General features: G+C 49.0%; 4 protein-coding genes across 8 annotated transcripts; 2 read left to right on the top strand and 2 right to left on the bottom strand.

Moving 5' to 3' along the window:
* The first annotated feature begins 3,302 nt into the window (after positions 1–3,302).
* LOC149302203 (gonadotropin-releasing hormone II receptor-like) lies at positions 3,303–6,178 on the top strand. Its single transcript, XM_089483385.1, has 3 exons — positions 3,303–4,079; positions 5,014–5,218; positions 5,576–6,178. Exons 1-3 carry the CDS (start codon positions 3,444–3,446, stop codon positions 6,052–6,054), a joined length of 1,320 nt encoding a protein of 439 aa, XP_089339511.1. The 5' UTR covers positions 3,303–3,443; the 3' UTR covers positions 6,055–6,178.
* Positions 6,179–6,916: 738 nt separating this feature from the next.
* Positions 6,917–10,312, bottom strand: LOC149302202 (RNA-binding protein 8A). The gene is made up of 6 exons (XM_089482805.1): positions 10,135–10,312; positions 8,873–8,932; positions 8,363–8,440; positions 8,127–8,263; positions 7,624–7,760; positions 6,917–7,272 (listed from the first exon to the last, which is right to left on the bottom strand). The coding sequence occupies exons 1-6, from the start codon at positions 10,199–10,201 to the stop codon at positions 7,227–7,229; spliced, it is 525 nt and encodes a 174-aa protein (XP_089338931.1). The 5' UTR covers positions 10,202–10,312; the 3' UTR covers positions 6,917–7,226.
* Positions 10,313–11,047: 735 nt separating this feature from the next.
* On the bottom strand, positions 11,048–20,336 carry LOC149302201 (LIX1-like protein). 2 transcript variants are annotated; one of them, XR_016272107.1, is made up of 7 exons: positions 19,880–20,336; positions 17,635–17,798; positions 16,886–17,026; positions 16,650–16,745; positions 15,047–15,124; positions 13,606–14,413; positions 11,048–13,236 (listed from the first exon to the last, which is right to left on the bottom strand). XR_016272107.1 is itself a non-coding variant. In XM_089482903.1 (6 exons), the coding sequence occupies exons 1-6, from the start codon at positions 20,244–20,246 to the stop codon at positions 14,171–14,173; spliced, it is 1,089 nt and encodes a 362-aa protein (XP_089339029.1). In that variant the 5' UTR covers positions 20,247–20,336; the 3' UTR covers positions 11,048–14,170. The 2 variants fall into 2 exon arrangements, 1 of the variants encoding a protein (XP_089339029.1); XM_089482903.1 differs by having other exon boundaries at positions 11,048–14,413.
* A 433-nt stretch (positions 20,337–20,769) lies between these two features.
* PEX11B (peroxisomal biogenesis factor 11 beta) lies at positions 20,770–25,676 on the top strand. 4 transcript variants are annotated; one of them, XM_089483415.1, is made up of 5 exons: positions 20,770–20,894; positions 22,559–22,674; positions 23,017–23,100; positions 23,724–23,925; positions 24,472–25,676. In XM_089483415.1, the coding sequence occupies exons 1-5, from the start codon at positions 20,839–20,841 to the stop codon at positions 24,851–24,853; spliced, it is 840 nt and encodes a 279-aa protein (XP_089339541.1). In that variant the 5' UTR covers positions 20,770–20,838; the 3' UTR covers positions 24,854–25,676. The 4 variants fall into 4 exon arrangements, with proteins under 4 accessions (XP_089339541.1, XP_089339543.1, XP_089339540.1 ...); XM_089483414.1 differs by lacking the exon at positions 20,770–20,894 and adding an exon at positions 22,282–22,442; XM_089483417.1 differs by lacking the exon at positions 23,017–23,100.

Genomic DNA, 25,676 nt, shown 5'->3' with positions numbered 1-25,676 from the left:
TTCTGGGATTTGTAGTTCGGCGAGGCAAAGGAGGAGAAGGCTTTTGCAAAACTACAAATCCCAGGATTTCATAGGAGGGCCCTGGAGATTAAATGCAAAAATTCATTCACGTTTCCTATATATACATACAGCCTGAAGGTAATTTTATACATGGTTTTAAAAACTATTTTTGCGCATGGAACAAAGGTTGATGGCGCCGAAGCATCCGAAAGAGTGCGCCGCTCTTTCGGATTTTGGGAATTCTGGATAAGAGACAAAAAGACATATATGAACAAACATGGTGCAGTGGTTTGAGCATTGGACTATGACTCTGGAGACCAGAGTTCAAATCCTCTCCGTTTGCGCATGGGAACCCACTGGACCACACTCTCTCAGCCCCAGAAAAACCCATGGTGGCTTCAACTTAGAGTGACCATAAGTCGAAAAGTCACACATAAACATTATTACTACTACTACTATTATTATTATTATTATTATTATTATTATTAGCCAGGCAGGCTCTTGGTTGCAAATCCCATCCGCCCACCAAGCCCCATGGATCCGACATTCCTTGGGGAATCAATGGACAGTGGTGTTTTTGAACATCAATCCCTTAGGAGCCAGCAGATGCTCAGAAGTGGAAGCGCAAGCAGCGCATGGTGAAGCCAAGCAGAAGGCGGAGGAGAGATAAAGCCAGAATAAGCTCTTGAATTATCACTTTATTTTTTAAATGGCCCTTTTAAACAGTTGCCATAAAAGCTTGCGTCCGTCTCAACGCACGATTATATTATCTGAGGCTCAAGCTGGTGCATGCCGTTTCCCTAAATCTGCGCATGCATGGCCTCTGAGCATGCCAAGAAAACTCCATGCTAGCCTTTGGGTCGTCATAATGACTCGAAAGCGCACAACAATAACAACAACAAAAAGGCCCACCATCAACATACAGAATACTTTTGGTGCAATATTTTTGTTAAACAGAAGAGTATGCATTCATTCGTTCGTTCATTCGTTCATTGTTTCATTCATTCATTCATGCTGCCTTTCTTCCAGGGTAAGACCTAAGGCAGCTTGCAAAGCTGAAACAACATCCGTGAACAAGCTGACAATACAAATTAAAACACAATTAAAACCCACCACTTTAAACTCCACAGATGGATAGATATATTGATGGATGGATGGATGGATGGATGGATGGATGGATGGAGAGAGAGAGAGAGAGAGAGAGGACAGAGATCCATGCATCCCTTTAACTCCTGTTCTTTTTCATTTTGCAAAGAAGCAACTCATTTCTTCCTCCACTTTTTAAAGTCTGGGCGGAGCATGTCTGGCCGCTCTCCCAAAGGGACCTTGTTGGGAAACGGATGATGCTCAGGGGAGCTTTGGTTGTGCATCTATGCGCAGCGCATCTCCGTGTCGCTTCTTGCCGGAGAGAAAGAAAGAGAGAAAGGAAAAGGAAGAGGGGCCTTTTATAGGGAGAGGGGAGGCACGGTGTGTGTGCATGTGTGCAATAAAAAGGAGGCCAGGGAAGGTAGCGCACTGTTTCCGCAGTGACCTCTACTATGCTCTGCAATGCTGGGTTTCCACAGTGTGGGCAGGTCCCATCCCAGCGTTAAAGGCAGACCGACACAACAAGCGAAGCAAGGGATCCGGTGCCGGGAATGCGCTGAGCACCTGCAAGCTGGAAGGAGACCAAGCCCATGTGCCCACATGCGCCCCTTCTTCTCCCTAATAGGAAGGTTTCTCTGATGCAGCTGCAGAAGGAGCAAAGTCAAAGAAAGGTGAGGATTGGGTTGGCATGGAGCGGGGGACCCACATCGAGGGCACCGTCGGCGAGGGCGAAATAGGGGCGCGCATGGGACCTTGTCGGGAAGTGAAGGTGAAAACAGGCATGGGAGGTTTTTATCTCACAAGCCCCTGTGCTAAGTTGTTCTGCGTTGCTATTCTGGACCTTTCTACAAGGTAGGAAGCCGTCTCCGACTATTTCGGGGTGATTTGCAGCTCCTTGCACATGGTTTAAAAAAAATGCAACATCCCTGTATGCCACATCATTAAATGCAAAATCATTACATGCAGCATCATTAAGTGCCACATCATTATATCCAACAGCATTAAGTGCAGCATCACAATGTCACAAATCATTAAATGCAACATCTTTCAGTATTGCTCCATGATATCTGACATGATTAAGTGCAAGAACCTTATAGGCAACATCATTAAATGCAACACCATTATATGCAGCTTATTTAAGTGCCACATCATTATTTTTGACATCATTAAATGGAAGATCCTTATAGTCAGCATCATCATAGGCAACGTCATTGTGTGATGTTTGTCATACACTATGGGATGTGTAGTTTCCAGACTGAGGGGTATAGTAGTACTTTAGTCAGACCGCACTTGTGTCCAGCTCTGGGCACCAAGAGGGATATCATTGCCTTGGATGGTCAAAGGTCCCGTCAAAGGTCTAGAAGCCAAGCTTTATGTGGGGCTCTATTTCAGAGGGAAGAACTGGCAAACCACCTCCGAGGATCCCTTGCCTAGGAAAGTAACGTTTTATTTTCCGTACCAAAGGAAAACCCTCTGAATTTGGGGCCACACCCAGTTCTGGAGCGAAACACCAGCGCATGATATGACCAGTGGTGCAAAAGTGCTCTCCTGTGGTCCGGCTGAGATATTGCCGGTGCCGTTTTATGCCACGTTAACAAGTTGGCAGGACCTCTCTGTTGATATCTCTCCAAATACCCAAAGAGAGGTGGTTTTGCATGTCAGGAGCCCTGATAAAATGAAGAAAGGAGAAGAGAATGGGAGCAAATCGTAATATGGATTGTGTCCCTCTTTTCAGGTATTTGGATGCTGCGATCCAGGAGCCTTTGCCAGGAGAGGATAAAGAGAAGGCAAAGCTGTGACCTGTTGCAGTGACATTGGCACTGTCTGTCTGTCCGTCCGTCCATCTATCCATCCATCCATCCGTCTGTCCATCCATCCATCTATCCATCTGTCCATCTATCCATCAATCTATTTATCCCTCCCTCCATCCCAAGCGGCATGCTCAATTCCAGGAGACACAATCTTGGCTGCCAATGTCATCACACCTTCCTGACAACAACAACAAAAACAACAACTAATTTTACCTCTCAGTCTCATCCCTTGCGCCGGAGGTGACTCTTCCACGGTGTGTTTCTATCCAGGAATCAGCAGCTGATTCGAGGATTCCCAGTTCCTCTTCCATCAAGAGAACTTCCTTGGTGCCCTCCATCCCAGACCTTTGCTCCTGGCCTGACCAATTCGGCCCAAGGTCTGCCCAGTTTGGGACTTTGGAGGAGACTCCACTTTCGGGGCCACACCCGCCAACCAGGGAACCATGCCCCATCCCTATCGGGGTCTTGGAAGAGCCGGGGTCCTCGGGGGGCTGTTGAGGAAGACCCCAAAGGATTGGGAACCCCTCGTCCCCCCGGGGTCTTTGTATGCGCTTGGCGAAGGAGGCCACCTCCGTCTCGGGAAGGCTTGACGTTGGCTCCATGAACACCACCTTCCCCATGAAGGTCGACACCATGGTTGGGTCCGGGGTGCCCATCGATGCCAACCAGAGCCATGAGAAACCCAGCGGCTTGGAGGAAGTTTTGGTTGGCGCCGGAGGAACTGTCAACGTCAGCCTCAACGGAGAGGAGGCCTTCCATCTGCCCACCTTCTCCGCAGCGGCCAAGGTCCGCGTGGCCTTCACGGTGGTCCTCTTCTTCTCCTCGGCCTGCTTCAACCTGGCGGTCCTCTGGACGGTCACCCAAAAGTACCAGCGCAGGCCTCACCTCCGCATCCTCCTCATGAACCTGGCGGCGGCCGATCTCCTGGTCACCTTCGTGGTGATGCCGCTGGACGCGGCGTGGAACGTCACCGTCCAGTGGTACGCGGGGGACGTGGCATGCCGCCTCCTCATGTTCCTCAAACTGGTGGCCATGTACGCCTCGTCCTTCGTCACGGTGGTCATCAGCCTGGACCGCCGGGCGGCCATTTTGCACCCCCTGAGCGTCGGCGAGGCCAAGAGGAAGAACAAGGCCATGTTGTCCGCCGCCTGGGCCTTGAGCTTGGTCCTGGCGCTGCCTCAGGTCAGTGGACGATGGGTCATAATGGCCGATGCTGGTTCAACAGTGGATGGGATGGTCAGCAATGAGAGACATTTGGGGCTATTTCTCTATTTTTGTTTTAATTGTGCGCATTCAAGTTGTTTCCAAGTTATGGTGATATATTGATTAATTAAAAATAGAAGGCGAGGGGTATTAATTCTCTAAACCATCCAGTCAATAATCAAATGGAAAACCCTGTGATAGGGTTGCCATCAGTCAGATACAACTTGAAGACACACAACAACGACAAGTCCCTGGTGCACATTGCTGCCTGGTGCACCATTTCTCAGGGTTGGAAGGGGCCATCAAATTCAGTTCAAGTTTTCCATCTAAAGCAGCGGTTCCCTAACTTTGGTCCTCCGGGTGTTTTGGACTTCAGCTCCCAGAATTCCTGGCTGTTGGCTTCTGGGAGTTGATGTCCAAAACATCTGTAGGATTAAATTTTGGAACCACAGAGCTAAAGGAGCTTTCCAGCTGTTTGTGTGTCCAGCACACAATGCGCATCAGTCCCGCTGCTTGACAGTCACTTTCCTGGACACACAAAACAGCTGGGGATGCTTTAGCCAGAGATCAGGGGGTTGGGTTTGATGGCTTCTGGGGGAACCTTCCAACCCCGAGAAAGTGACCACTGAGCAGCAGGACCAATGCACAATGGGACCGATACACAACATGATGTGCATCGCATCAGTCCCAATGCACATATGGCAGCAGTGTGCATCTGGTGCTCCTGTCCTTGTGTGCCTTCAAGGTGTTTCCAACTCTGTAAAGCTTGGGCAGCTGTATATAGGGAGAGGCACCCCTCCAAGTCTCAAAGTCCCAAATCTTTTGGGGTCTTAACCGTCATCTCCATCCCTCGAATTCTCGGTGGAGACCTTTCCTGTTTTCGGATCTGACTTCGGTGGCTTCTCCTCCCCAGATGTTCCTCTTCCGGAGGGTCAGCCGCTCTGGCCCCGTGCGCTTTGTCCAATGCGCCACGGTGGGAAGTTTCCAAGCGCACTGGCAGGAGACCATCTACAACATGTTCACCTTCACCTGCCTCTTCTTGGTGCCGCTCCTCATCATGGTGCTCTGCTACTCCCGCATCTTCATTGAGATCTCCAGGAAGATGAAGAAGGCGTGCGGTGAGCAACAAACCCTGGGGCCTCCCTCGAAGGGCTGGCGGGTGGGAAAGGAGAAGCCAACATGCAGGTATGCCCACATTAAGACCTTTTGCCCGTTGAAGAAGCCGTCGGAGCTTCCAAGGTGCATTATCTGCATAGAGGTATCACTCTTTGTTGTGGGTTTTGGAGTGTTGCAAGTGTGGTGATTTGGTTTGAGTGTTGGACTATGACTCTGGAGTCCATGGTCAAGCAAGGATTGGAGTCATAGTCCAATGCTTCGGTGCATCTCCAAATGCACCTGAGAAAGTATACTTAAGCCTCATGCTGCCAACTTCTTTCCGTTGTCTCACATTGACATTTTTCCCCTCCTTTCCGCAGCGTCCCCCAAATCCCGGGAGGTCCACCTCCGCCGTTCCCACAACAACATCCCCCGCGTGCGGATGCGGACCCTCAAAATGTCCGCTGTGATCGTGCTGACCTTCGTCATCTGCTGGACGCCCTACTATCTCCTGGGCCTGTGGTACTGGTTCTCCCCGGAGATGCTGACCCGGGGGCAGGTCCCACCGTCCCTCAGCCACATCCTCTTCCTCTTCGGCCTCTTCAACGCGTGCCTTGACCCCTTGGTCTACGGGTTCTTCGCCATGCATGTCCAGACAGGCGGCCGGAGGTGGGGATGTTGCTGTGCCCGGAGGAGGAAGGAGGCCGCTGGGTCCCCCGCCTTCAACGCCTCCTTCCGGGTTTCCAGCCCTGTGCCTCCAAACCGCCAAGGAAGAACCGGGAGCAAAAACCCAGATCCAAGAGAACGGGAGACGAAAAGGTGGAGTTTTATGGGAAGCGGACAGTGGAGGAGAGCTTGATCTGAAAGGCGGAAAACGGAGGACGATCCCTTCTCCTTTGTTGGACGCTCTTTTCCTTTCCTGCATTCGAATCATGAAGTCCTTGGGGGAGAATTTCTATAGCAATACTTGTAAGACCTGAGCCACTGACCAACAATACAGAGTATTTTCTCAGTACAAAAGGTCTGCTCACATGCTTTGTTTTAATTCATGGTTACAACTATGAAGTAGGCTTACTCAAGTATGACAGCTATACTACTCCGCTGGGATCAATCCCCAAATGGAGCAAGACTATGGACTGTTAAAATCAGGTGGTTTGATGGGAATCCACTTCTGGTTCCAAAAAGCCCATCAGCAATATTCTCTATAGGCTGCTTAGTTAGGTCTACATAGCTATATACCATCTCCTGACCCCATTCCCACCTTGGAAGCCAGCAATCTGCAGGTGAAACCACCCCAGTAGGTTCCCATATATATGTGTGTGTGTGTGTATCACATACATATATATACACACACACACACAAACACAAATGTGAGAGTTCCTGCATGGCAGGGGGTTGGACTGGATGGCCCTTGTGGTCTCTTCCAACTCTCATGATTCTATATATACAAAACACATACACACATATGTGTGTGTATATATATATATATATATATATATATAAACACACAGACAGACACACAGACATATATTCTTCTATGGGGAAAATACCTTCAGGGTCCTTCATAAGGCTAGTTTGTTCGGAGATCTTTGTGGCTGCTTCTGAGAACAGACCCACAATGAAGGTCCAAGCGAGCGGCACTTGGCCATCTCTATCACACCGGAGGTTGCATTTAAGCCAGCTCTGCCCTTTCAACATTTCAAAAGCAAACCATGAGCCAGTTCTTTAAAAAACCAAACCACTGCATTTTTATTCTGAATGTAACTTCCAGAGAGCCAAAAAGAAAACCACAACGATCTCTATGCGAAAGAGGGAGAGGGAGAGGAGGGCTGGCTGTCAAAAGACACCGACGGCTGAACGTTTCAACTGGAAGCGTCAGCACAGAGACTGATGCAAACAAGAATAAAACCCAAGGGGACAATAGCCAAAATGAAAGGGAGCGTGGGCCGTGGAGGTCCTCCTCTGTGAATCGCCTGGTGCCAAGTTCATCAATGGTTTACACAGGAACAAGAGGTCGGTTCTCCTCCCGGCTCAGCGCCTCCTTCGGTCAGGACTGCGGCTCCTCCTGCGGCCGCCCCTGGCAAGAAAGAGAGAGAGAGAGGGAAGGCCAGGCGGTCAGCTGCGTTTCTCCCAGTCAGAGCTGGGTGGGAAACTCTGGGGAACCAGGGAACAGTCTTCTGCCCTTAGACCCACGGAGTTCAAAGGGGACCCAAAGGCCATGTAGTCCAGCCCCATTCTGCCACGAAGGAACCCACAACTTGAAAGAAGTCCCTCCAAAGTGTATTTAGAATCATAAAGGTGGAAGAGACCCCCAAGGACCATCCAGTCCAACCCCATTCTTCTGCCATGCAGGAAGTCACAACCAAAGCACTCCCAACAGATGGCCATCCAGCCCCTGTCTAAAGACCTCCAAAGGGGGGAAGCTCACCTTCTTTTTCCTTTGGGGGGCCCCCTGACGAAGCACCAATCCACGCTGATGGGTTGCCCCATGAGGTCCTGCCCATTCAGACCCTCCATGGCCGCCTGGGCCTCTTTGTAGGTTTCGTATTCCACAAGTGTGTAACCCTGTGAAGCACCAGGAAAGGGGTCCATCAGAGGAGCTGCTTCCCGCGTCCGGACCACTAATGCTTCCCAGCATGCCTCGCTCTTAGCAGCATGACATATGGCCAAGCAATAAGGCAATGGTAGGCCATGCTCCATGCTCCTCTCCAGAAATCCCTCCTGACCCCCTTGCTTCATTAAACACAATTCATTTCACATCCCACCCTATATTGTGTGATGCAATAAAATCCATGTAACCAATTCAAAACTCATAAGCAGGAGAGTGTCTGGTTACATCTGTCTTTGCATATACGCACAAACCCCGAGGCGACAGGGTCACCCCAACCCACGGATCCCGCTATCTCCACCCCAGTCTTCCCGTCCTCTTACTTTCAGGTACCCCGTCCGCCGGTCGAGATTCAAGTGGAGGTTCTTGATCTCCCCGAACTCAGCAAACTTGTCGTGGATGTCCTCCTCGGTGGCTTCCTCGTGGACCCCCGTGACAAAGAGGATCCAGCCTTCCACCGCTGCAGGAGACGGAAAGAGGCGTCAGATGGACTTACTTGGGCAACGGGGAAGAAGGAGGGCCGCCCCACGCAGAGCCTGCTCTTGGCACACAGACTCACATCTCTGAGGCCCCGGCTCATCTCCGTCCTGCTCCACGCTGTCATAGTCCTCTCGAACCCGGGCCCTGGAGCCTTCCTCTGAACAACACAGGAAAACGCTTTGTGAATGAGCAGGAAATGAGCCATGAGGGAATACAGAGAACCCTCGAGTTGGAAGGGACCCCAAGAAGGGCTATCCATTCCAACCCCAATCTAGAGGACTTAAGATTAATATTGTTTAATTAAAGCCCCTCCTTCCATTAAAAAGGCAATAAAGACTATTAAAAGCCCCTTCCTTAGAAACAGTCACAGACATATTAAGACGGGTTGAGTTCCCCCTTTATGGCCCCAAATGCTCAGGACCAGAACGTCTGGAAGACATTTGCGTACATTCAGAACGAGGCGTCTTTGATCTTCATTTGTTTTCTCTTCATCTTTAATGAGAGAGACCTTTTGTATCTTTCATTCCTTCAATAACCATCTGCTTTAATGTTGTGATAATGATGACTATGATTATTAGTGCTGCCTCACCTGAGCCAAAGCCTCTGCCTTTCCTCTTCTTTGCCTTCTCCTTCAGTTTGTGGATGCTTTCTGCAGAGAGAACAAAGAGGATCCAATGAACTGACCGTCAAACGTGACGCACACAAAATGGCCGCCCGCGGCGTCCACGATTTAGAAGAGACCGCTGTCAATTGCGGCTGACCTTTGTGTCTCTTTGACTTTTGTGGCTTTGGTTATTCATGGTTTCAGTAAATATGTCCTCTCTAGGCATCTCTGAGTCCTCCAGAGCCACTCTATGGTGGGCACTGACCACAGAGTTGGGCCCAGAAATGCCTAGAGAGGCGTCCTCTTAGGTCTTCAAAAGGGGGCTGGTTTGACTTTGGGTTTCCCCTTCTTCCTTGCTCTCCTGGACCAAGAACCAAAGGCAGCCAAGAGCAGCTGCAGGCTTCCAAGCCTTTCTTTCCCAGAGAAGGAATGATAGATGATAGCCCTGGAAGAACTCAGAGCAGACTCTCTGCCATTGGAAGCCGCCTCCAAAGGCCTGGCCTTAGACTCAGGAAGGAGGAGGGCCCTTGGCATCCAAAAGCCTCAGGAACAGGTTGGCACACAGAGAGAGAGAGAGAGAGAGATAGATACACACACACACACACTCTCTCTCTTTCTCTCTATAATATATATATATATATATATATATATATATATACATATATACACACACATATATATACTCTCTCTCTATAGTATATATATATATACACACACATATATATATACACATATAGTCTCTATATACATATATATACCCTATATATATATATATACACACACATATATAGTCTCTCTCTATATATATACACACATATATGTACCATATATATATATATATATACATACTCTATATTCTCTCTCTGTGTCTATATAGTCGCGTGGATAGGAACAATAAGAGAATCTTGGTGGACACTGGCCTACCTGGCAGGGCTGTTGTTGTTGTTGTTGTTGTTGTTGTGAAGCCTGATGGGAGGTTTTGGCTCCCAAAGGTTGGAAAAGCTCCTTTTAAAGGAACTGCCAGCCTCTTCTTCATGCTAAAACAAAAGGAGGGGGGGGGGGGTCTGGGGACCCCTTTCCCGGCATCAAACAGCCATGATAAAGGAAAGGGGTCTCAGTTAAGGGTCAAAGGTCACTGCTGCTATATTGTAACTACAATTGTAATTGCAAGCGTTACTGCAAGCGTTACTGCAAGGCTCCCTGGGCATGATTATCATTATCATTATCATTATCATTATCATCCTTACCGTCGCCGTCCTCGTCCATGGCGAAGTCCTCGCCGCCCGCCTCGTGGAGGTCCAAAACATCCGCCATCCTCGCCCCCAAAACGGCTCAGTGCCTGCGTCTCAACCGGGGAAAAAGGGCGCTTTGCGGCCTACAAAAGACAAGCAAGCGCCACGGGGAACTGCACTGCGCCTGCGCGCTCCTCAGGCGCAAAGGCTCCTGGGAAGGAGAGGGATAAGGGAAGCAGCGGAGGCAGGGGAGACATTTTGAGGCGGTCACGGCGTCACGCATGCGCAGGGGCTTCTGCAACGAAGGGAACGGGAAGCCATCTTAGTAAGGTCTGCTGGAGAAAGGACTTTAAACGCGGCCATCTTGGGTAGGTCTCATTTCCTTTCTGTGAGGGCTTCTGGAATGAAGGGAGCTGGAAGCCATCTTGAGAGGGTCTGCTTGAAGAGGGACTTTAAAGGCGGCCATCTTGGGAAGGTCTTATTTCATTTTCCTATGTTTTCTGAGGTATTTTTTTGTCCAGAAAGTAACGTCTCTAAGAGTGTAACGTTCTTCTCTCCCCCCCGCTTTTGTAAAAGGGAATATATAGCCCTCTTGGCGAGCCCACCCCAATCTCAAACCTACTGCTTCAGCCCAAAGAGGCTGCATCTACACCTCAGAATTAACACAGTTTGAGACTGCTTTAACTGCCATAGTGCCATACTGAGGGAATGCTCTCATTTTTGTGAGGTATTCAGAGAGAGAGAGAGATTTGTGACTGTCTTGCTGGACTTTAACTCCCACCATTCCCAGTCGGCAATGGTGAGGGATAATGGGAGCTGCAGTCCAATATCTGGAGGGTGACTTTGTCTTTTGACCAAAGAAGTCCCAGGGACCATGGCTTGGGATTAAAAACGGTGCAGGGAAAGAAATAAGGCAAACAGGCTCCCAAAAGGGAAAAGAAAAGGCTGTTTATTGTATAAAAACTATACGTTATAAAAACAGTATGGAACTTGTGCGGTGAACGCCGGCGGAGGAAAGCGGGCAGCGCGGCGGAAACGTTTCGAAAGGCGGGCTTTGAACTAGAAAAACCAGCACCAAAAACCCAGAAAGGAAGGAAGGAAGGAAGGAAGGAAGGAAGGAAGGAGTGACGGCTGGGGCCTGCCCAGAAGAAAAACCCCAAAAGTCAGGTCTCTCCGCCAGAGAAATTCAGGAGCTTCACTCCTTTGGTCTTAATTTCACAAAGTTCAAAGTGAAAGCAAAACATCCATCTACAAACCTTCGAAGGACGACTTATAAATGCGTTTAAACGTTAATACTATAATGTAAACAAGGCTGTATATAAAAATAGATATACATATACATATACACATATATAAAAAGTACAAGACTGGTTTGTTTCTGGTACAGGAATGGCCAGGAGCGGAGGCCAAAGGAATGCCCTCTTCCTTGAGCCTGAACGAGCCACAGCACCCTTTGAACATGGAGCCATGTCCATTCTCCCTTTCTGCTTTAGAGAGACTTTGTTCTCGGGGAACAAGACCCCAAAAGCCTGACTCCAAAGCTGTCCTCGAGGAGGATAAAAAGTCTGCAAAGCTGCCCAAAACGACCTGTTTTTGTACCTGGCTTCGACCGTGTGCTTCTTCAAAAGAGAACTGCAAAGACAAGAAGGGCTAGTGATGCTGATAACTACTGATATACAAAATTCTCTTCTGTGGCATTAAAAGAAGGAGGACTGCTGTGTATGGGTCACAGTCTCCCCTTTGCCCTAAACTTCTTATCCTGTTGCAAGGAATCCTGCATGAAAAACAGGGGACACACTTCATCAGATGATGAAGCTTCTCAAGAGGTGACCAGGTCCATCTTAAGCACCCTCAAAATGGGTCCCAGGAAGGCATATTAAGGCTTGGTCTAGCTCCCATCTAGGTAGAACTAAGCAAAACCCAGCTCCTTGGGGAGCTTAGGTTTCTCCTGTAAGCTGTCCCTTTGTGTTTTACATTTAGTGTTCTATATTCCTTATCCAGCTAGTCACCTTTAAAACACCCTATTTTGCTTATTCCCAATTGCCCAAGGTCTTAAGGGAGTGTATGGAAGGCAGGTCTTTAGGCACAAGCAGAGGAGACAGAGCCTCCAAGTGCCCACTTCATTTCCCCTTCTGGGCGCAACCATGTCCCTTCCTCCCAAGCGCACTTGACCTGAAGATCAGCCCTGCCTTCCATGCGCCTTGCTCTGACTTTCTATATATACAGTCAGTATTGCTACTTAAGAGTCCTGCTCCTAGTTTTAGTCTCTCTTTCTCACTCTTTAAACAAAGTGCCTATATAATGTTTGCAGTCTAGAAATGTTTTGGGAACGCTCAAGCCAACCTGCAGCTGCTGCCCAGTTGTGAAGCCTCTGTATGCATTTGGGGAACCAACAGCTGAACATGGAGATGACTTTGCCACTGCGGTTTCTTGCGACACAATCGGAAATGAGGCTCTGCGATGGCGCCCACAGCTTTAAGGCCAACCATATAAGCAGAAACACAGTACAAGATTAACTTCAGTATAAAGGCAAATGCAATTCTAACAGCAAAGTCGCTGAGGTTAATCTTTTGTTGGCGTCTCTCCTTGACTCCGAGTGAGGCATTTGCCTGCCACAAAGTTAAAGGAGTCTGGCTTCATGAAGAAGATGGAGCTGGCATGGGAAAAGTGAGCGCTTGGTTGTGTAAATGTGTTGCGGGAGGGAATATTTGTGTAGCCCTTTAGAAATAGCAGAATTATCCTTCCTCCGCAAGAGGCGAGTATGGAGAAACTAAACTGAGAAGGGCATTGGACTCAAACCTCTTTAGAGCAAGGATATCTCTGGTGCGCTTGTGCAGAAACCCCTTCCAATTGCAAGCCATCAGTAAAGGAACTACTTCGGTTGTTACAGCGCTACGAATAAAAAGACAACAGCAAGTGAACAAAGAATGTATGTACATGCCCCTCTCTTTGTAACTTTAGGAAACTCCAGCCAAAGACCGGGGGATTTTTGCCACAAGGTTTGAGGCATCCAAGTGACGCCAACATTGCAGCATCTCAAACCCTGGAGAATAATAGCAAGGGGTGCCTTAAAGGCTGTGCTTCTCAGGATTGTGAGGGAATGTGGAGCATATCAAGCTACGGCGGGATACAAACCGCCATACAGTACGTCTTCTATACGTACTAGGGTTAGGAAGGGGCGGTGCTTCCGCACCCCCCTAACCCTAGTACGTATAGAAGACGTACAAGATGGCGGCGCCCCTTCCACATGGGCGCCGCCATCTTTACGTATCGGACGCTGAGCGTCCGTACATGTCACGGGGGTTGTGACGTAGTGAGTGCGCCCCTGGCGCCTCGCTACGTCGCAAACGCGACTCAAGAAGAAGCTCCATTTTGGAGCTTCTTTTTCGCTCCGCGCGGGAGCCGCACCGTCTGGAGGCTCCGGCTCCCCCGCGGATCTACCGGTGGCGGCGGCAGACCGCCGCAAAACGGCGGTTTGTACCCCGCCTACGTAACTTCAGAGATATACCTTTACCTTCCATATAGTTATGCATTATAGCCCTAGTTAAAAACAAGAGTATTTTTCTGGCAACGCTACATTTCCACTTAATACTGTACAGTACCTGGATAGGACTGAAGCCTAACTGAGTTAGTGTCAAGTCTATTCAACACTCAAAACACGACATTAAAGTTGTGCTGTATAAGAAATTCTCTAGCAAAAGAGGGGGGGGGGAATGGATCCGGAGACATCTGAGAATAAAACCTCTCTCCAGAAATTCTAACAAGCGAGTTTCCAAAATGTGCAAATGGCCCTTGATTGAAGAAGAGTGGCTGAGAAAAGGGAAAGGCAACGAAGGGTATCCCCTTTGCCAAACCCAACACTTTGCAACCTGATTAGACTTCGCAACCTCCAAAATCCCAAGCGTTATGCTCCCAAACTGGTAGCATAACCAGTGAGGAAATCTAGTATTTAGTCCCCTCAGATTCTACCGCGGCTCTAAGCCAGACCTTTCGAGCGGATTAGTCCTGGAAGGGAAGGATCGGGGGAAAGAAAGAGAAGAGCACAAGGTTCCTAGCAGTTGGACGAATGCATGTTCCCCAGCTGTCCGGCCGCCAGCATCAGGATGTCCTTCTTCTCCTTGTGGAACCGCAGCTCCTTCCCAGCCAGCCGGGCCTCCTCCAGCTCCTGCTCCGTCGAGGCCAGCTCCCGGGAGAGGGCCCCGGGGAGGTTCTGCTCCCGGCTGACCCAGTCCATGGCCATCTGGTTCCGGATGTCGTCGTCCAGAGCCCGGTGGGAGTAGTGGGCCAGCACCTCCTGGCCGAGAAGAGGGAGAGAAAGGACTCCGGGTCAGATTGCAAAGAGAGATGCATTCTGCACCTCCCAAGGCTATGAGATGGAGAAGGCTGTGGTCGGCCCCAGGGAAACCTCTGGGCCTGGGATGGTGGCCCTTGCCTTAAAGCTAAAGAAGCCTCAAAGCGGGACTGGCGCAGACGCAGCTTGGCTGCAACAATGAGGAGGCTGGAGCTACAAAGTTCAGGAGAGGAAAGCTCCTCTTGCTAATATACACCTGGCCTGGATCCAACCAGAAGCCAATGGCACCCCAAAAACCAGAGTGGAGTACACACAGTTACAGGCAGAACCCTTAATCTCAGTTTTATCCAGGTATGAGGGACTATCTGCCTCCTCAGATGTTGAGACTGCAACTCCCATCACTTCTTACTTTTGATGGTGTTGGCAAGGCATGATGGGAACTGTGATCCAACATCTAGAGAGCCAAACATCCTTTGTTTGACTAAAACCATCCATTAACAGACACATGGGCATCCTTGTGTGTTGTCTCGCCTGACTCTCCCTCCCACATTACATTGGGAAAAGGCACCCCCCCAAAAGAGGCCTGTCTTGTTCTCTGAGGATTCAGGGGCCCCTTCCACCGCCGGAAGCGCTTACCTGTCGCGAGCACTGCCTCTCGCGCATGGCTTTCAGGCTGCCATTCCAATGCAGCAGCTGGAAGACTGTCATCAGCTCCTGCCAAAGGGAAAGAGAGCAGCTGGGAGCACTGTTTTAACACCAACGAAACAAAGGGACGGAAATGAAGCAGATGGCCAGCGACAAGCATAACGCTCTTAGGGGAAGCATAGCTACATATTCTAAGGACAAAAAAACCCACTCCTGCTTCCTCCTCCTGCTCAGCTCTATGGCATCCTGCACTCCTCCGTCTTTTCCTCTGTGTCCTTCGGGGTCGACTGACAAATCCTGAAGCACCCCCAGAATGCAAAAGACCCTGGGCTTTACTTCATTGGATTCAGGCCAGGTAATGCTGGATCAGTGCAAGGGCTCCACAGTGGTCTGGATAAGTCCACTAACTCCAAACAAGATGGACGCCTGGTTAGTATACAGTGGCTAAGTCTGTCTGCTGGGATCCAACACAATCCATCCCATGTTTTCCCTATTCCTGGTATTAAAAGCCGCTCTCCAGCTGCAATGTCATATGGCAGAAGGATCACAAGGCGACTGATTGAACACCCAGCTTTTCCTAAGACCTTTTGTCTGTCTCGGGGGGCTTACAAAAAGTGCAGTGTTATTCTAAGGGCTCAAGACAATGTCGGTCTGTGGCCGGGATGGATAGGAAAAGCTGCCTTGGGAAATGCTCTGGCATCTGCAGATGGATTTGCAGAAAACCAAGAGGCGTCTCATGTGAGCCCTTTAAAAAACCCCGAAGAAGCAAGCGCCCATAAACCCCTCTCAGGCAGGAAGCCCCACGCTTACTGCAAAGAAACAAATGGCGGAGCCGCTCTGCATAAACAGCCCACTAATGTAAACCAAGCTCCCGGACTGTTACTATTTATGGGGCAAACCGATGGAGACGTCGCAGCAGCTTCCCAAACAAAGCGTCCGGCCGAGGAGGCGCCTGCCTTCAAGGAACAGCCTGGCTCTGCTCCAGCCCCTCCGGCGGAAGAGTGGGGCCCGCTTCTCCCTTGGCCAAAGGCCTCCTTTAGTCTCCAGTGCTGAGCAACCATCACTAGGGAGATACTCCTCTTGGGATACACACTAAACAATGCGCACATCACTTGCCGCTTCAATTGCTAAAACCTAGTCCCAAAAGACAAAAGTCGCAGGGGCAGCTGTCTATGGGTCTCTCCCCCACTGGATTAGACAGGCCTACTCCTCTCCTTCTAAGAACAAAACACGTGCGCAGAATACGTTTGGATTTAGAGCTTGGGAAGCCCTGCCAGGATTCTCAAGTTCATTGCCAACTGAACTGAACAAGTCCTGAGTGCTACTTCCTTAAGGTCCTATTTTTAAGGGCTTGTATTTGTTTCCATCTTAGGACCTCTGTCCCTCTTTCTGAGTCTGCTGGTCAGTGCTTTGCGCCTGAAGTGAAAATACACAGCTGCATTTCTGCACAATCTCTCTTCCTTTCGTTCTGTGTTTGTTCCTAACAGCTGACTTTCTTATATCCAAAGGCAAAACAAAGGCTTGTCTAGTTGCCCTTCGGCATCCAGTCTTCTAGCGCAAGGCTTGAAGTGCTTAACCGAATGAAGAAGAGTACCTGGAACTCTAACATGGACTTCCCTTTGTTGGACTCCAACATGAAGCGGAAAGCGCCAATGCCTGTGCTTGGGTTGTCTGCTTCTTCTCTGTTGCCCTGAAGGAAAGACAAAGATTTAAGCAGCTTAGAGTGGAGCAGAATGCAGACTTCTAAACCCAAGAGGTACTTCCACAGGATTTGGATATTAAGCATGTGCAGTTTTATTAGATCGGTATCTTGTTTTCAGAATCACTTACGTTGAACGACGCCAAAGCTTCCGAGACGCTCTTCTCGATAAACTCATCCGTAATTCTCCGGGACGGATGCTCGTTGAAGACTGAATTCATCAGGGCGATTTTCGCTGCGCTCCTCCTGGCTTCGGCTTTCGTTGGACAAAACTGAGATGGGGAAAGGGGAGAATGTCAGACACGGGAAAGAAATTTTGTGGTCAACCTGATCCCCGCCCCGTGTTTTCCTTGCGCTGCACATGGGCGCTGCTGCGGTGGCATTCGCCAACAGCCTGAAGTCATTAGGTCTGGGGTTTTTAAAGCTCAGCAACCCCAGCCCTCTGGAAGCAAAGAGCGGCGGAGGCAGCTGAAGTCAGCGCATCTGGCTTGCCAAAAGAAATACCCCCGGAGGGTCTGTCAACAACATCCATTAGCTTAAAACCAAGCTGCAGCCACTCTAGTCTCAAGATCCTTTGGTTGGGCAGGCAGTCCATATTCTGGGGTTGCTTACGTTGGGTGGCTGTTTCTATCCCACAAAGGAGAGATTAACTTAGCCAAAAGCATCTAGACTCCAAATATTGTCTGGGATAGGGAGGGAGAATCACTTAGCTGTATGTAGCCTAAGAAACATAACCGCCTCTGTGCGTTTGGCATGGGCGCATTTTGCTAGGGCTCTTTTGCCTAACTGCTCTTTCACCCCTCGGATATATTTGTGCCGCTGTTCTAACTCCCTGTCCTTCCTCATATAAATGAATAATGATGATAAACGAATGCCTCACCTGAAAACTGCCGAAGCAGCTCCCGCCGGGCAGCGTAACGTAGCAGACATATGGAGGGCTGCTGGAGGGTACCATTTCGTAGACCACCAGAGCCCCGTTCTTGAGGTCGGCCCCCCGCGACTGCTTCATCTGCCAGAACTCCTGCAGGGCTTCCACAACGTTCACTGTGGACACAGAAAGGGGTGCGCTTGGGTCACAACGCTGAGGACGCACAGCAAAGGCAATGTAAGGACATGATCACCTTGGAGTGCATCTTCTCCACCCTGAAACCAACTCGCTGCCTTGCATTTTGGGCTGGGTTTTGAAAGGAGGGTGGAAAGAAAGAGCACCGGTGGCCCATGGAAAAAAACAACACAATGATTGTTTTGGCTAGAAGCGCTTGAAAAAAGCAGGCCAGGCGCTTATGACATCCAGGTTTCCACGAAGCGCTGGCCCAAGCCTTACCTCAAAGTATGCAAACACTGTGCGCAAGATAGAAAGCGTAATGAGGAACAGCTTCCTCCTGAACGCTATGGAAAAGCAAGGCTGCCCAAAGCACCCTGGGACTGGATGGAGTTGGCTGCCATTCGGACGGCTTCGTTAGAATCGGTTAGGGTTGCCATTGCGCAGCTGCCTGGCTTATTGCCACTGAGACGACATGCGCAACAACAGAACCATTCCTTAAAATGCTGGCTATCAGTATTTTAGTTTATAACAACCCAGTGGTTGTCCAGAATGGATGAAAGCCATGCAAAATAACGTAATTGTGGCGTCTGCCTTGTGTTGTTATTGATCTCTGGATGTTTAGAGTCCAAGGGAGCGTTTTGGCTCTTATATTTAGCCCTTGTTTATGGCCCTGGAGCACAAAAGCCTGGGCCTTGTGTGCAGCATGCGATGAGGGCGCATCTGACTTGCATGCTAAACAGGGAAGGGATAAATGCTTCCACATGGCAACGGTTCCAGAGCCATGGGTTTGAGTCACAGTGCGCCTGCCAAAATGCACAAGGCAAGGCGCCTGATGTCCAGTGCGCCAAAGATGTGGAAAGCTCCCTCCGTTTGGAGCGGAAGGAAGGATTTCTCCCCTGCAAGAGTGAAATAAGAGTGTTTTGGGGGACCCAGGTTTAAAGGTGCCTATGGGTCGCCCCATTAAAAAGAGAGCCCCGAGTGCCAAAGCTGCCCGCCTTCCATTGGCAAGGGCCAAGAAACGCACTGCAGGGAGAGCCCACTTCTGGCTCAATGCTGGGGAGATCCTGGGATCTGTAGCCTTCTCTGTCTGAGAGCTTTAGCCCCCCCCCCAACAAACTACACTTCCCAGGATCCCTAGCACTGAGCCAGGGCAGGTAAAGCGGTGTCAGCAGTATAGATGCAGCTGGAGACTGCCACCGGTCCTTGCGCTGGGCAGGCACTCTGCACATGCGCAGAGGCCCACTTTCATCCCCCCCTTTGCTCTCAATTCAGAGCCACAAAGCAAAGCCCTTGCAGGAGGGGTCAGGGGTGCCAACTTCCAGGCACTCAGAGTTGGAAGGGACCCCAAGAAGGGCCCATGGGAGGGAGAGCGGGAAGATGGGGATCAACGTCCTCCTTCCTCCTGTAACCCAGGCGCTCTGCCCATGCCCTGGAGCACCTTTCCCCCTCTTTTACTCACCCACCTCCTCTATTCGCCTGTTGTTCCTCCACTTAATTTTTTTATTGATTGATTATCTGTATGTACAGCACTATAGAAATAAACTATAACAATAACAACAATAACAGAGTCCCCTGCTGTCAAACCAAAGGAGTCCTGGGGCGCTCTGCCCATGCCCAGGAGCACCTGCATGCTCTCTTATTCCTTTGTCTGCTCTCACAACAACAACAACGACCCAGCGAGGTAGGAAAGGAAGAAGAAGACACTCTATTCAGTCCAGGGCACTCTGCCCATGCTCAGAAACCCTCCTGTTATTCACTCATCCTCTGTTTTTCTGTCTTTCCTCCACGTGATTCTTCCCTGTCAACCTCAAACGGGTCCCGAGCACAACAGCGACCCTGCCAGGTAGGCCTGGGGCACTCTGCGCATGCTCAGGAGCACCTTGACCCCTTTCTTCCACGTGGTTCTCCCCCTGTCAACCCAAAGGGGTCCCGAGCACAACGACGGCCCTGCCAGGTGGGCCTGGGGCACTCTGCGCATGCCCAGGAGCCCCTCGCCCTTCCTTGTACGCCTTCCTCTCCTCCCCTCCGTCCCCGGCCATTCCAAAGGGCGCTCTGCCCATGCTCCGGAGCTCCATTTCACCTCTTCCGTATCCCTGGGTGTGTTTGGCGAAGCTCCGCACCACGGCCTCCACCGCCTCCCTCAGCACCGCCGGGGGCCCCGACGAGCCCGACAAGGCCGCCGCTGCAGCCGCCGCCGCCGCCGCTGCGCCGGGCAAAAGGAGCGGAGGCGGCGGCGGAGGAGGCCCCAAGGCCAGGCTGAGCCCCAGCGGAGGAAGAGGAGGCAGAGGCGGCGGCGGAGGAGGAGGCGGCGGCGGAGGAGGAGCCGCGATCGCCGCCGCCGCCGAGGAGGAGGAGGAGGAGGGAGCCGTGACGCCCGGCCGGAGCGAGCGGAGGGTGCCGCCGACGCCCGGCTGCAGGCGCTGGACGCGGAGCGACTCCATCATCATCGCGGCGGCAGCGATTGAGGAGAACGAGAAGGAGGACCGTCCTGCTCCACTCACGGAGCCATCTGACACGAAGGGGGCGTGGCTCCCGAGCATCGGAGGACGACCATTGGTGGAGCCACCCCTCTCTCTCCTCCGGGAGGCGGGTCCATCTTCGTCTCCGTCCAATCGGCCTCAGTGAGGAGAAGCCGGGGCGTGGCTGATGAAGTTGGAGGTTGGGTTTTAAGGAATGAGCCAATAGGAGCGAGGAAAGAGGATGATTGATGGACTGCTGGGTGGATTTTATCCAATCGAGTCGCATTCAGAGGCGGATTTTTGTCACGAGGGAGGGGCGACGACCTTAGGGAATCAGCCAATGGGGACGCGGAAAGAGGATGATTGAGCGGGGCGTTTTATCCAATCCCCTCAGAGTACGGTTAGTGGGGCGGGCGCAAAAGTGAGGAGTTGGCCCTCAGCGTTTCAAGGAGAGCCAATGAATTTACGCCCCCAATATAGTCCTCCGCGGCTTTCCGTAGTTGTCCCGGAAGTGACCTCGGAGGGCTAAGTCCGGTCGCCAAAAGGGCCGAGGGAGAAGAAGGAGAAAGAGGAGGGAAGGATGGACGCCTGGGTTCGGTTCAGCGCCCAGAGCCAGGCCAAGGAGCGGGTCTTCAGGTCGGTGGAGGAAAGGTTGCCTATGCCGCCATGATAACGCACTTCGGCGCCGCCGTCCTCCTGTGGAACCCTGGGAATTGTAGTTCCCCGTGGCGCCAGGGCTCTTGGGCTGAGATAGGAGGAAACTACAAATCCCAGGATGCAACGGTGCTTAAAGTGACGTCAGACACACCCTCAGGTCCTAAAAGGCAAAGAGATAATGATAAAGATAATAATAATGATAATCATGTAATTAATATATATCTATATTAGATAACTAATAATAAATAAATAAAGTTATATATAAAATATTTCGTTAATTATATATTAATTAAACAATATAGTTTTACAATATTAATTATATATTATAATAATTATTAATGTATAAATATAATATATGTCTATGTTATAAAGTTAGTACATAACTAATAAATAAATAAATATAATTATATTACATATATAGAATAGTTATGTATTAACTAAATATTAATTATATATCTATTATAGTTGTTGTTGTTATTATTATTATGTATAATTATATTAAATATCTATGTTGTATAATTTATATAATTAATAATAAATATATAGTCTATATATATAGATGTTTTATTAATTATATATTTATTATATAATATTGATTATTTATTATAATAATAATTATTGTATACTTATTGTATGTATCTATATTATATAATTAATACATAGTTAATAGAATAAAGAAATAAATAAAGTTATATTACATATATGAAAATAATTATATATTAATTATATAATATAGATATATAATATTAATAAAATATCTATTATAGTTATTATTATATATAATTATATTAAATATCTATGTGTATAATTAATAAAATAAATTAGAATAATAATATTTGTATATATTATTAATTTTATACTAATCATATAATATAATTATAATAATAATTATTAAATATATTATGTATGTATATTATATAAATAATATAATAAATACTACATTATTTGTATAATTAATATATTATTATTATAATTATACAATAGCATTATTATTATTATTATTATTATTATTAAACCCTAACCCTAATATTATTTAATATATTTAGTATTATGTAATAATTGTAGTTATTATGATATAATTACATAAAATATAATTAAATAATAATAACTACTATAATTATTATATAAGTATATTATACATAATTACTATTATTATTATTATATCCCTAAAGGCTAACAGGGCAGCTTTCAATTATTATTTTTAATCAGACGGTTCTTTTATTATTATTAAATTAAATTATTATTAAATTATTATTTTAATTATTTATATCCCACCTCCCCAATTGGGTCGAGGCGACTTACAACGATAAAACGGCATTAAAATACATTAATATAGATATACCAAATAATGATTAATGTTAAAAAATATTTTAAAATATTAATGTTAAAAAAATAAAATAATAGCATAAAAAGCCTTATAATACCTAAAAACCCACCTATTAAAATGACATTTCGGACCAAATATACCAGTAAACAAAGTCAAGCAGGTCGGCGCTTGACGGACAGACAACTGAGCGCAAAAGTTAGGTTCGTACAATAATATATATATATAATATAACATGTTAAATTACCCCTTTTATAGCTGTCAGTGTTGCATGCCTGTGTGTTTGGTTTGGTTGTGACCCTTTCCCTTCCCTCCGCAGGGCTGCCCAGTATGCCTGCACTCTCTTGGGCCACACACTCCAGAGGAACGGGGCCAGCCCCACTTTCCTGGCCAGCCTCAAGCGGCTGGAGGCCCACCTGAGCCTCGGCCGAAAGCGTGAGTCCAAAGGGGGCCTTTGAATGGGGAGGAATAGTGGAAGGGGGGCCCGCTTCATAGGCAGGGATGGTCACATTGCGTTTTGATTGTGAGCGTCATAGAATCCTAGAGTTGGAAGAGAGCGCAAGAAGGGCCCTGATCCAGTCCAACCCCCTTCTTCTGCCATGCAGGAACTCTCAGTCAAAGCATCCCCATTGACAGATGACCATCCAGCCTCTGCTTAAAGTCCTCCAAAGAAGGGGACTCCACTGCACTCCGAGGAAGGAGTGTGTTCCTCTGTCAAACAGCCCTTACTCTCAGGAAGTTCCTCCTAATGTTGAGCTGGAATCTCTTTTCCTGCAGCTTGCATCCATTGTTCCATTGGGTCCTGTTCTCTGGAGCAGCAGAAAACAAGCTTGCTCCCTCCTCAACATGACATCCCTTCAAGTAATTAAACATGGCTATCATATAACCCTTAACCTTCCCTTCTCCAGGCTAAACAGCCCCAGCTTCTCATAAGGTTTCATGGTTTCCAAACCCTTCACCATCTTAGTCGCCCTCCTTTGGACCCACTCCAGTTTCTCAATGTCCTTTTTGAATTGGACACAATATTTTAGGTGGGGCCTGACCTAGAACTGGACACAATATTATTCTTGGTGGGGCCTGACCAGAGCAGAAGAGAGTGGCATTGTTGTTGTGTGCCTTCAAGTGACTTCTGGCAATCCTAAGGCGAACCTCTCATAGGGGATTATCACACGGGAGGCTTAAATGCCACCAAAAGGCTCCAGAAGCGCAAAGGTGGGATAGATAGCCATTTGCACTTCTGAAGCATCCCCTCGCCTCTCCCGTCAGCAAAGCGTTCGCAGAGAAGCCATTTCTTCAATAACCAAATCTTTGGGAGAGCTGCATTAGCCAGTCATGCTCTCTCAGCCTCAGAGGATGGTGATGGAGAGCCCCCTCTGACACAAACTGCCAGGTCACCATAAGTCAGAAACACCTTGAAAACACACAGGAACAAAACAAGCAAAACCATGCGGTTTGCCATTTAACGTTTGCCTTTCCTTTCCCAGTGTTCCGGCTGGGGAACTCTGCAGATGCCCTGGAGGCGGCCAAGCGGGCCATTCACCTCTCGGACATGGTCCTCCGCTTCTGCATCACGGTGAGCCACCTGAACAGAGCCATGTACTTTGCCTGTGACAATATCCTGTGGGCAGGGAAGTCCGGCCTCGTCCCCCACATGGACCAGGAGAAGTGGAGCCAGAGGTCCTTCAGGTGAGGCCCAGCCCCATCTCCCCCATTGCCTGCCTTTGGCTTCTGGGCCTTGGAGAGCTATGCTGCTTTTCTATATGCTTCGGTTTAGTCAGACCTACACTTTTGCTGGTTTAACTTCTGCAGATTTGATCATTCACGACTTTGCCATCAATCATTAAATAAAGCATTTATGAATAATAATCTCCCTGCTTCCCCTTCCAACCTTGGAGCCGGTGCCAGTCACACCACTGCAGCCGCTTTCCTCCTCTCCGGCCACATCTGGGACTACAAAGCCTATCGTGCCCAGCAACAGCAGGATAGAAATGGCACTTCATTTGCATTCCTTAGCCCATAAAGAGAGGAGTATTAACTGAGTTAAGGTTTGGGGGCAACCTAGACATAGTTGCTAATGTGGAGGGCCAGTTGTATATGGAAGCTAGTGACCTTGCGAGGGTTTTGTGACCTTTATGGTGTGTCACATGAGGACCCTCCAAACCTTGGCTGCCCACATGCATGGTACACATCTTGCATCTCTGTCATTTTTCCTTTCTCTCACACCTTTTCCAGGTATTACCTCTTTGCACTGATCATGAACCTGAGCCGGGACGCCTACGAAATCCGGCTGCTGATGGAGCGTGAGGCGAATGGGAAGCCCCATAAAGGCGTCCTGGCCGGCAGCGGAGACGGCTGCCCCCGGCCGGAAGAAGACGGCCGCCTCCAGCAGCTGTCTTTGCGGGTGAAGCTGCAGCTCCGGCTGCTGGGGCGCGTGCTCAGGAACAACCCCCCTCTGCTCCTGGACCTGGCCAAAAACGCTTGCGACGTCTTCATCCCCTTGGACAAGCTGGGGCTGTACAAGACCGGCGCGGGCTTTGTCGGCCTCTGCGGCCTGACGTCTTCCATCCTTTCCATCCTCGCCATTGTCTACCCCTGGCTGAAGCTGAAGCCTTGAAAGGAGCCGGGAGGGCAAGCAGACATTCGAGGAGGTGGTCCGTGCATAGTAGCGCTTCCATGGGATGCTAAGTGACTTAGTGGTAGGAGCCAACCAGTGGCCACTTTGGGTTGCGTGGATTCTTGCACCGTGGGGTCTCATGCCTATTGGGTTTCCAGGAACGTCTCCTTTCTCTTCTTATGTGGAGGGTAGACACTCCCTGGACTTTCTCACTGGTTACTTGACTCCCGTGGGCCTCTGGACTAGAGCCCTTGTATGCAGATAGTCCTCCACATCCTGGCTGCCCCGATTCCTGTTCTCTTCTGACCCCATTTTCCACCCACCAATAATTCTTCTCCGATTCACTCATCCCTTTGTCTATTCTTTTAACCCGCCTTGGGCTGTGGCAGTGTTGCAACCTCTTGTAAACTGTGGGGCGGTGTCTTTCGTTGGCCCAGATTATTCTAGTTCGGCCAAGGGAGCAGGAGGAGAAGTGGCGATATACATGTGCCAGCAAGCTTTGTGGTCTGCCCAGTGTGGGACCCAATGAACCCATATTGCTGGGCATCCAAGTTCTGTGTCTCATTTTCTGGGGGCTGGAAGTGTGTGCCCTGGTGTTAGGACCTTTTTGAACTGCAAAATAAGTTCACAATGAGCAGACAGATATTTTTGTTTTATGGGCAGCAATGCCACCCGTGTAAAAAACTAACAAATGCACACAGAAGTTTTGGGACTTTGGCTACACCTTGGTCTTTGTAACCTCTTCTTCCACAGAGGACTTCTAAAAATCTGCCCCCATTGTCCACATCTCCCTCCTTTTAATAAACCTAACCTTTGCAGTTTA

The sequence above is a fragment of the Sceloporus occidentalis genome, unplaced genomic scaffold (genome assembly GCF_023333645.1).
Source record: "Sceloporus occidentalis isolate IW3139 unplaced genomic scaffold, rSceOcc1.0.p SCAF_20, whole genome shotgun sequence".
NCBI lineage: Eukaryota > Metazoa > Chordata > Lepidosauria > Squamata > Phrynosomatidae > Sceloporus > Sceloporus occidentalis.
Note: the sequence above shows the minus strand (reverse complement) of the source record. Positions and strands in the feature narration are given on the sequence as shown.

Bases quoted from the DNA above. Each gene is read 5' to 3' on its own strand.
- LOC149302203 (XM_089483385.1), top strand. From the start codon at position 3,444: ATGCGCTTGGCGAAGGAGGCCACCTCCGTCTCGGGAAGGCTTGACGTT. The intron at 4,080-5,013 runs GTCAGTGGACGA...TCTCCTCCCCAG, and splicing joins TGGTCCTGGCGCTGCCTCAG to ATGTTCCTCTTCCGGAGGGT. The intron at 5,219-5,575 runs GTGAGCAACAAA...TCCTTTCCGCAG, and splicing joins GAAGATGAAGAAGGCGTGCG to CGTCCCCCAAATCCCGGGAG.
- LOC149302202 (XM_089482805.1), bottom strand. From the start codon at position 10,201: ATGGCGGATGTTTTGGACCTCCACGAGGCGGGCGGCGAGGACTTCGCC. The intron at 7,761-8,126 runs GTAAGAGGACGG...GGTGCTTCACAG, and splicing joins GGCGGACGGGGTACCTGAAA to GGTTACACACTTGTGGAATA. The intron at 7,273-7,623 runs GTGAGCTTCCCC...CTTTCTTGCCAG, and splicing joins CCCCCCAAAGGAAAAAGAAG to GGGCGGCCGCAGGAGGAGCC.
- LOC149302201 (XM_089482903.1), bottom strand. From the start codon at position 20,246: ATGATGATGGAGTCGCTCCGCGTCCAGCGCCTGCAGCCGGGCGTCGGC. The intron at 17,799-19,879 runs GTGAAATGGAGC...CTGTGTCCACAG, and splicing joins CACCCAGGGATACGGAAGAG to TGAACGTTGTGGAAGCCCTG. The intron at 15,125-16,649 runs GTACTCTTCTTC...TCCCTTTGGCAG, and splicing joins AGTCCATGTTAGAGTTCCAG to GAGCTGATGACAGTCTTCCA.
- PEX11B (XM_089483414.1), top strand. From the start codon at position 22,360: ATGACATTTCGGACCAAATATACCAGTAAACAAAGTCAAGCAGGTCGG. The intron at 22,443-22,558 runs GTTCGTACAATA...TTCCCTCCGCAG, and splicing joins CAACTGAGCGCAAAAGTTAG to GGCTGCCCAGTATGCCTGCA. The intron at 23,926-24,471 runs GTGAGGCCCAGC...CACCTTTTCCAG, and splicing joins TGGAGCCAGAGGTCCTTCAG to GTATTACCTCTTTGCACTGA.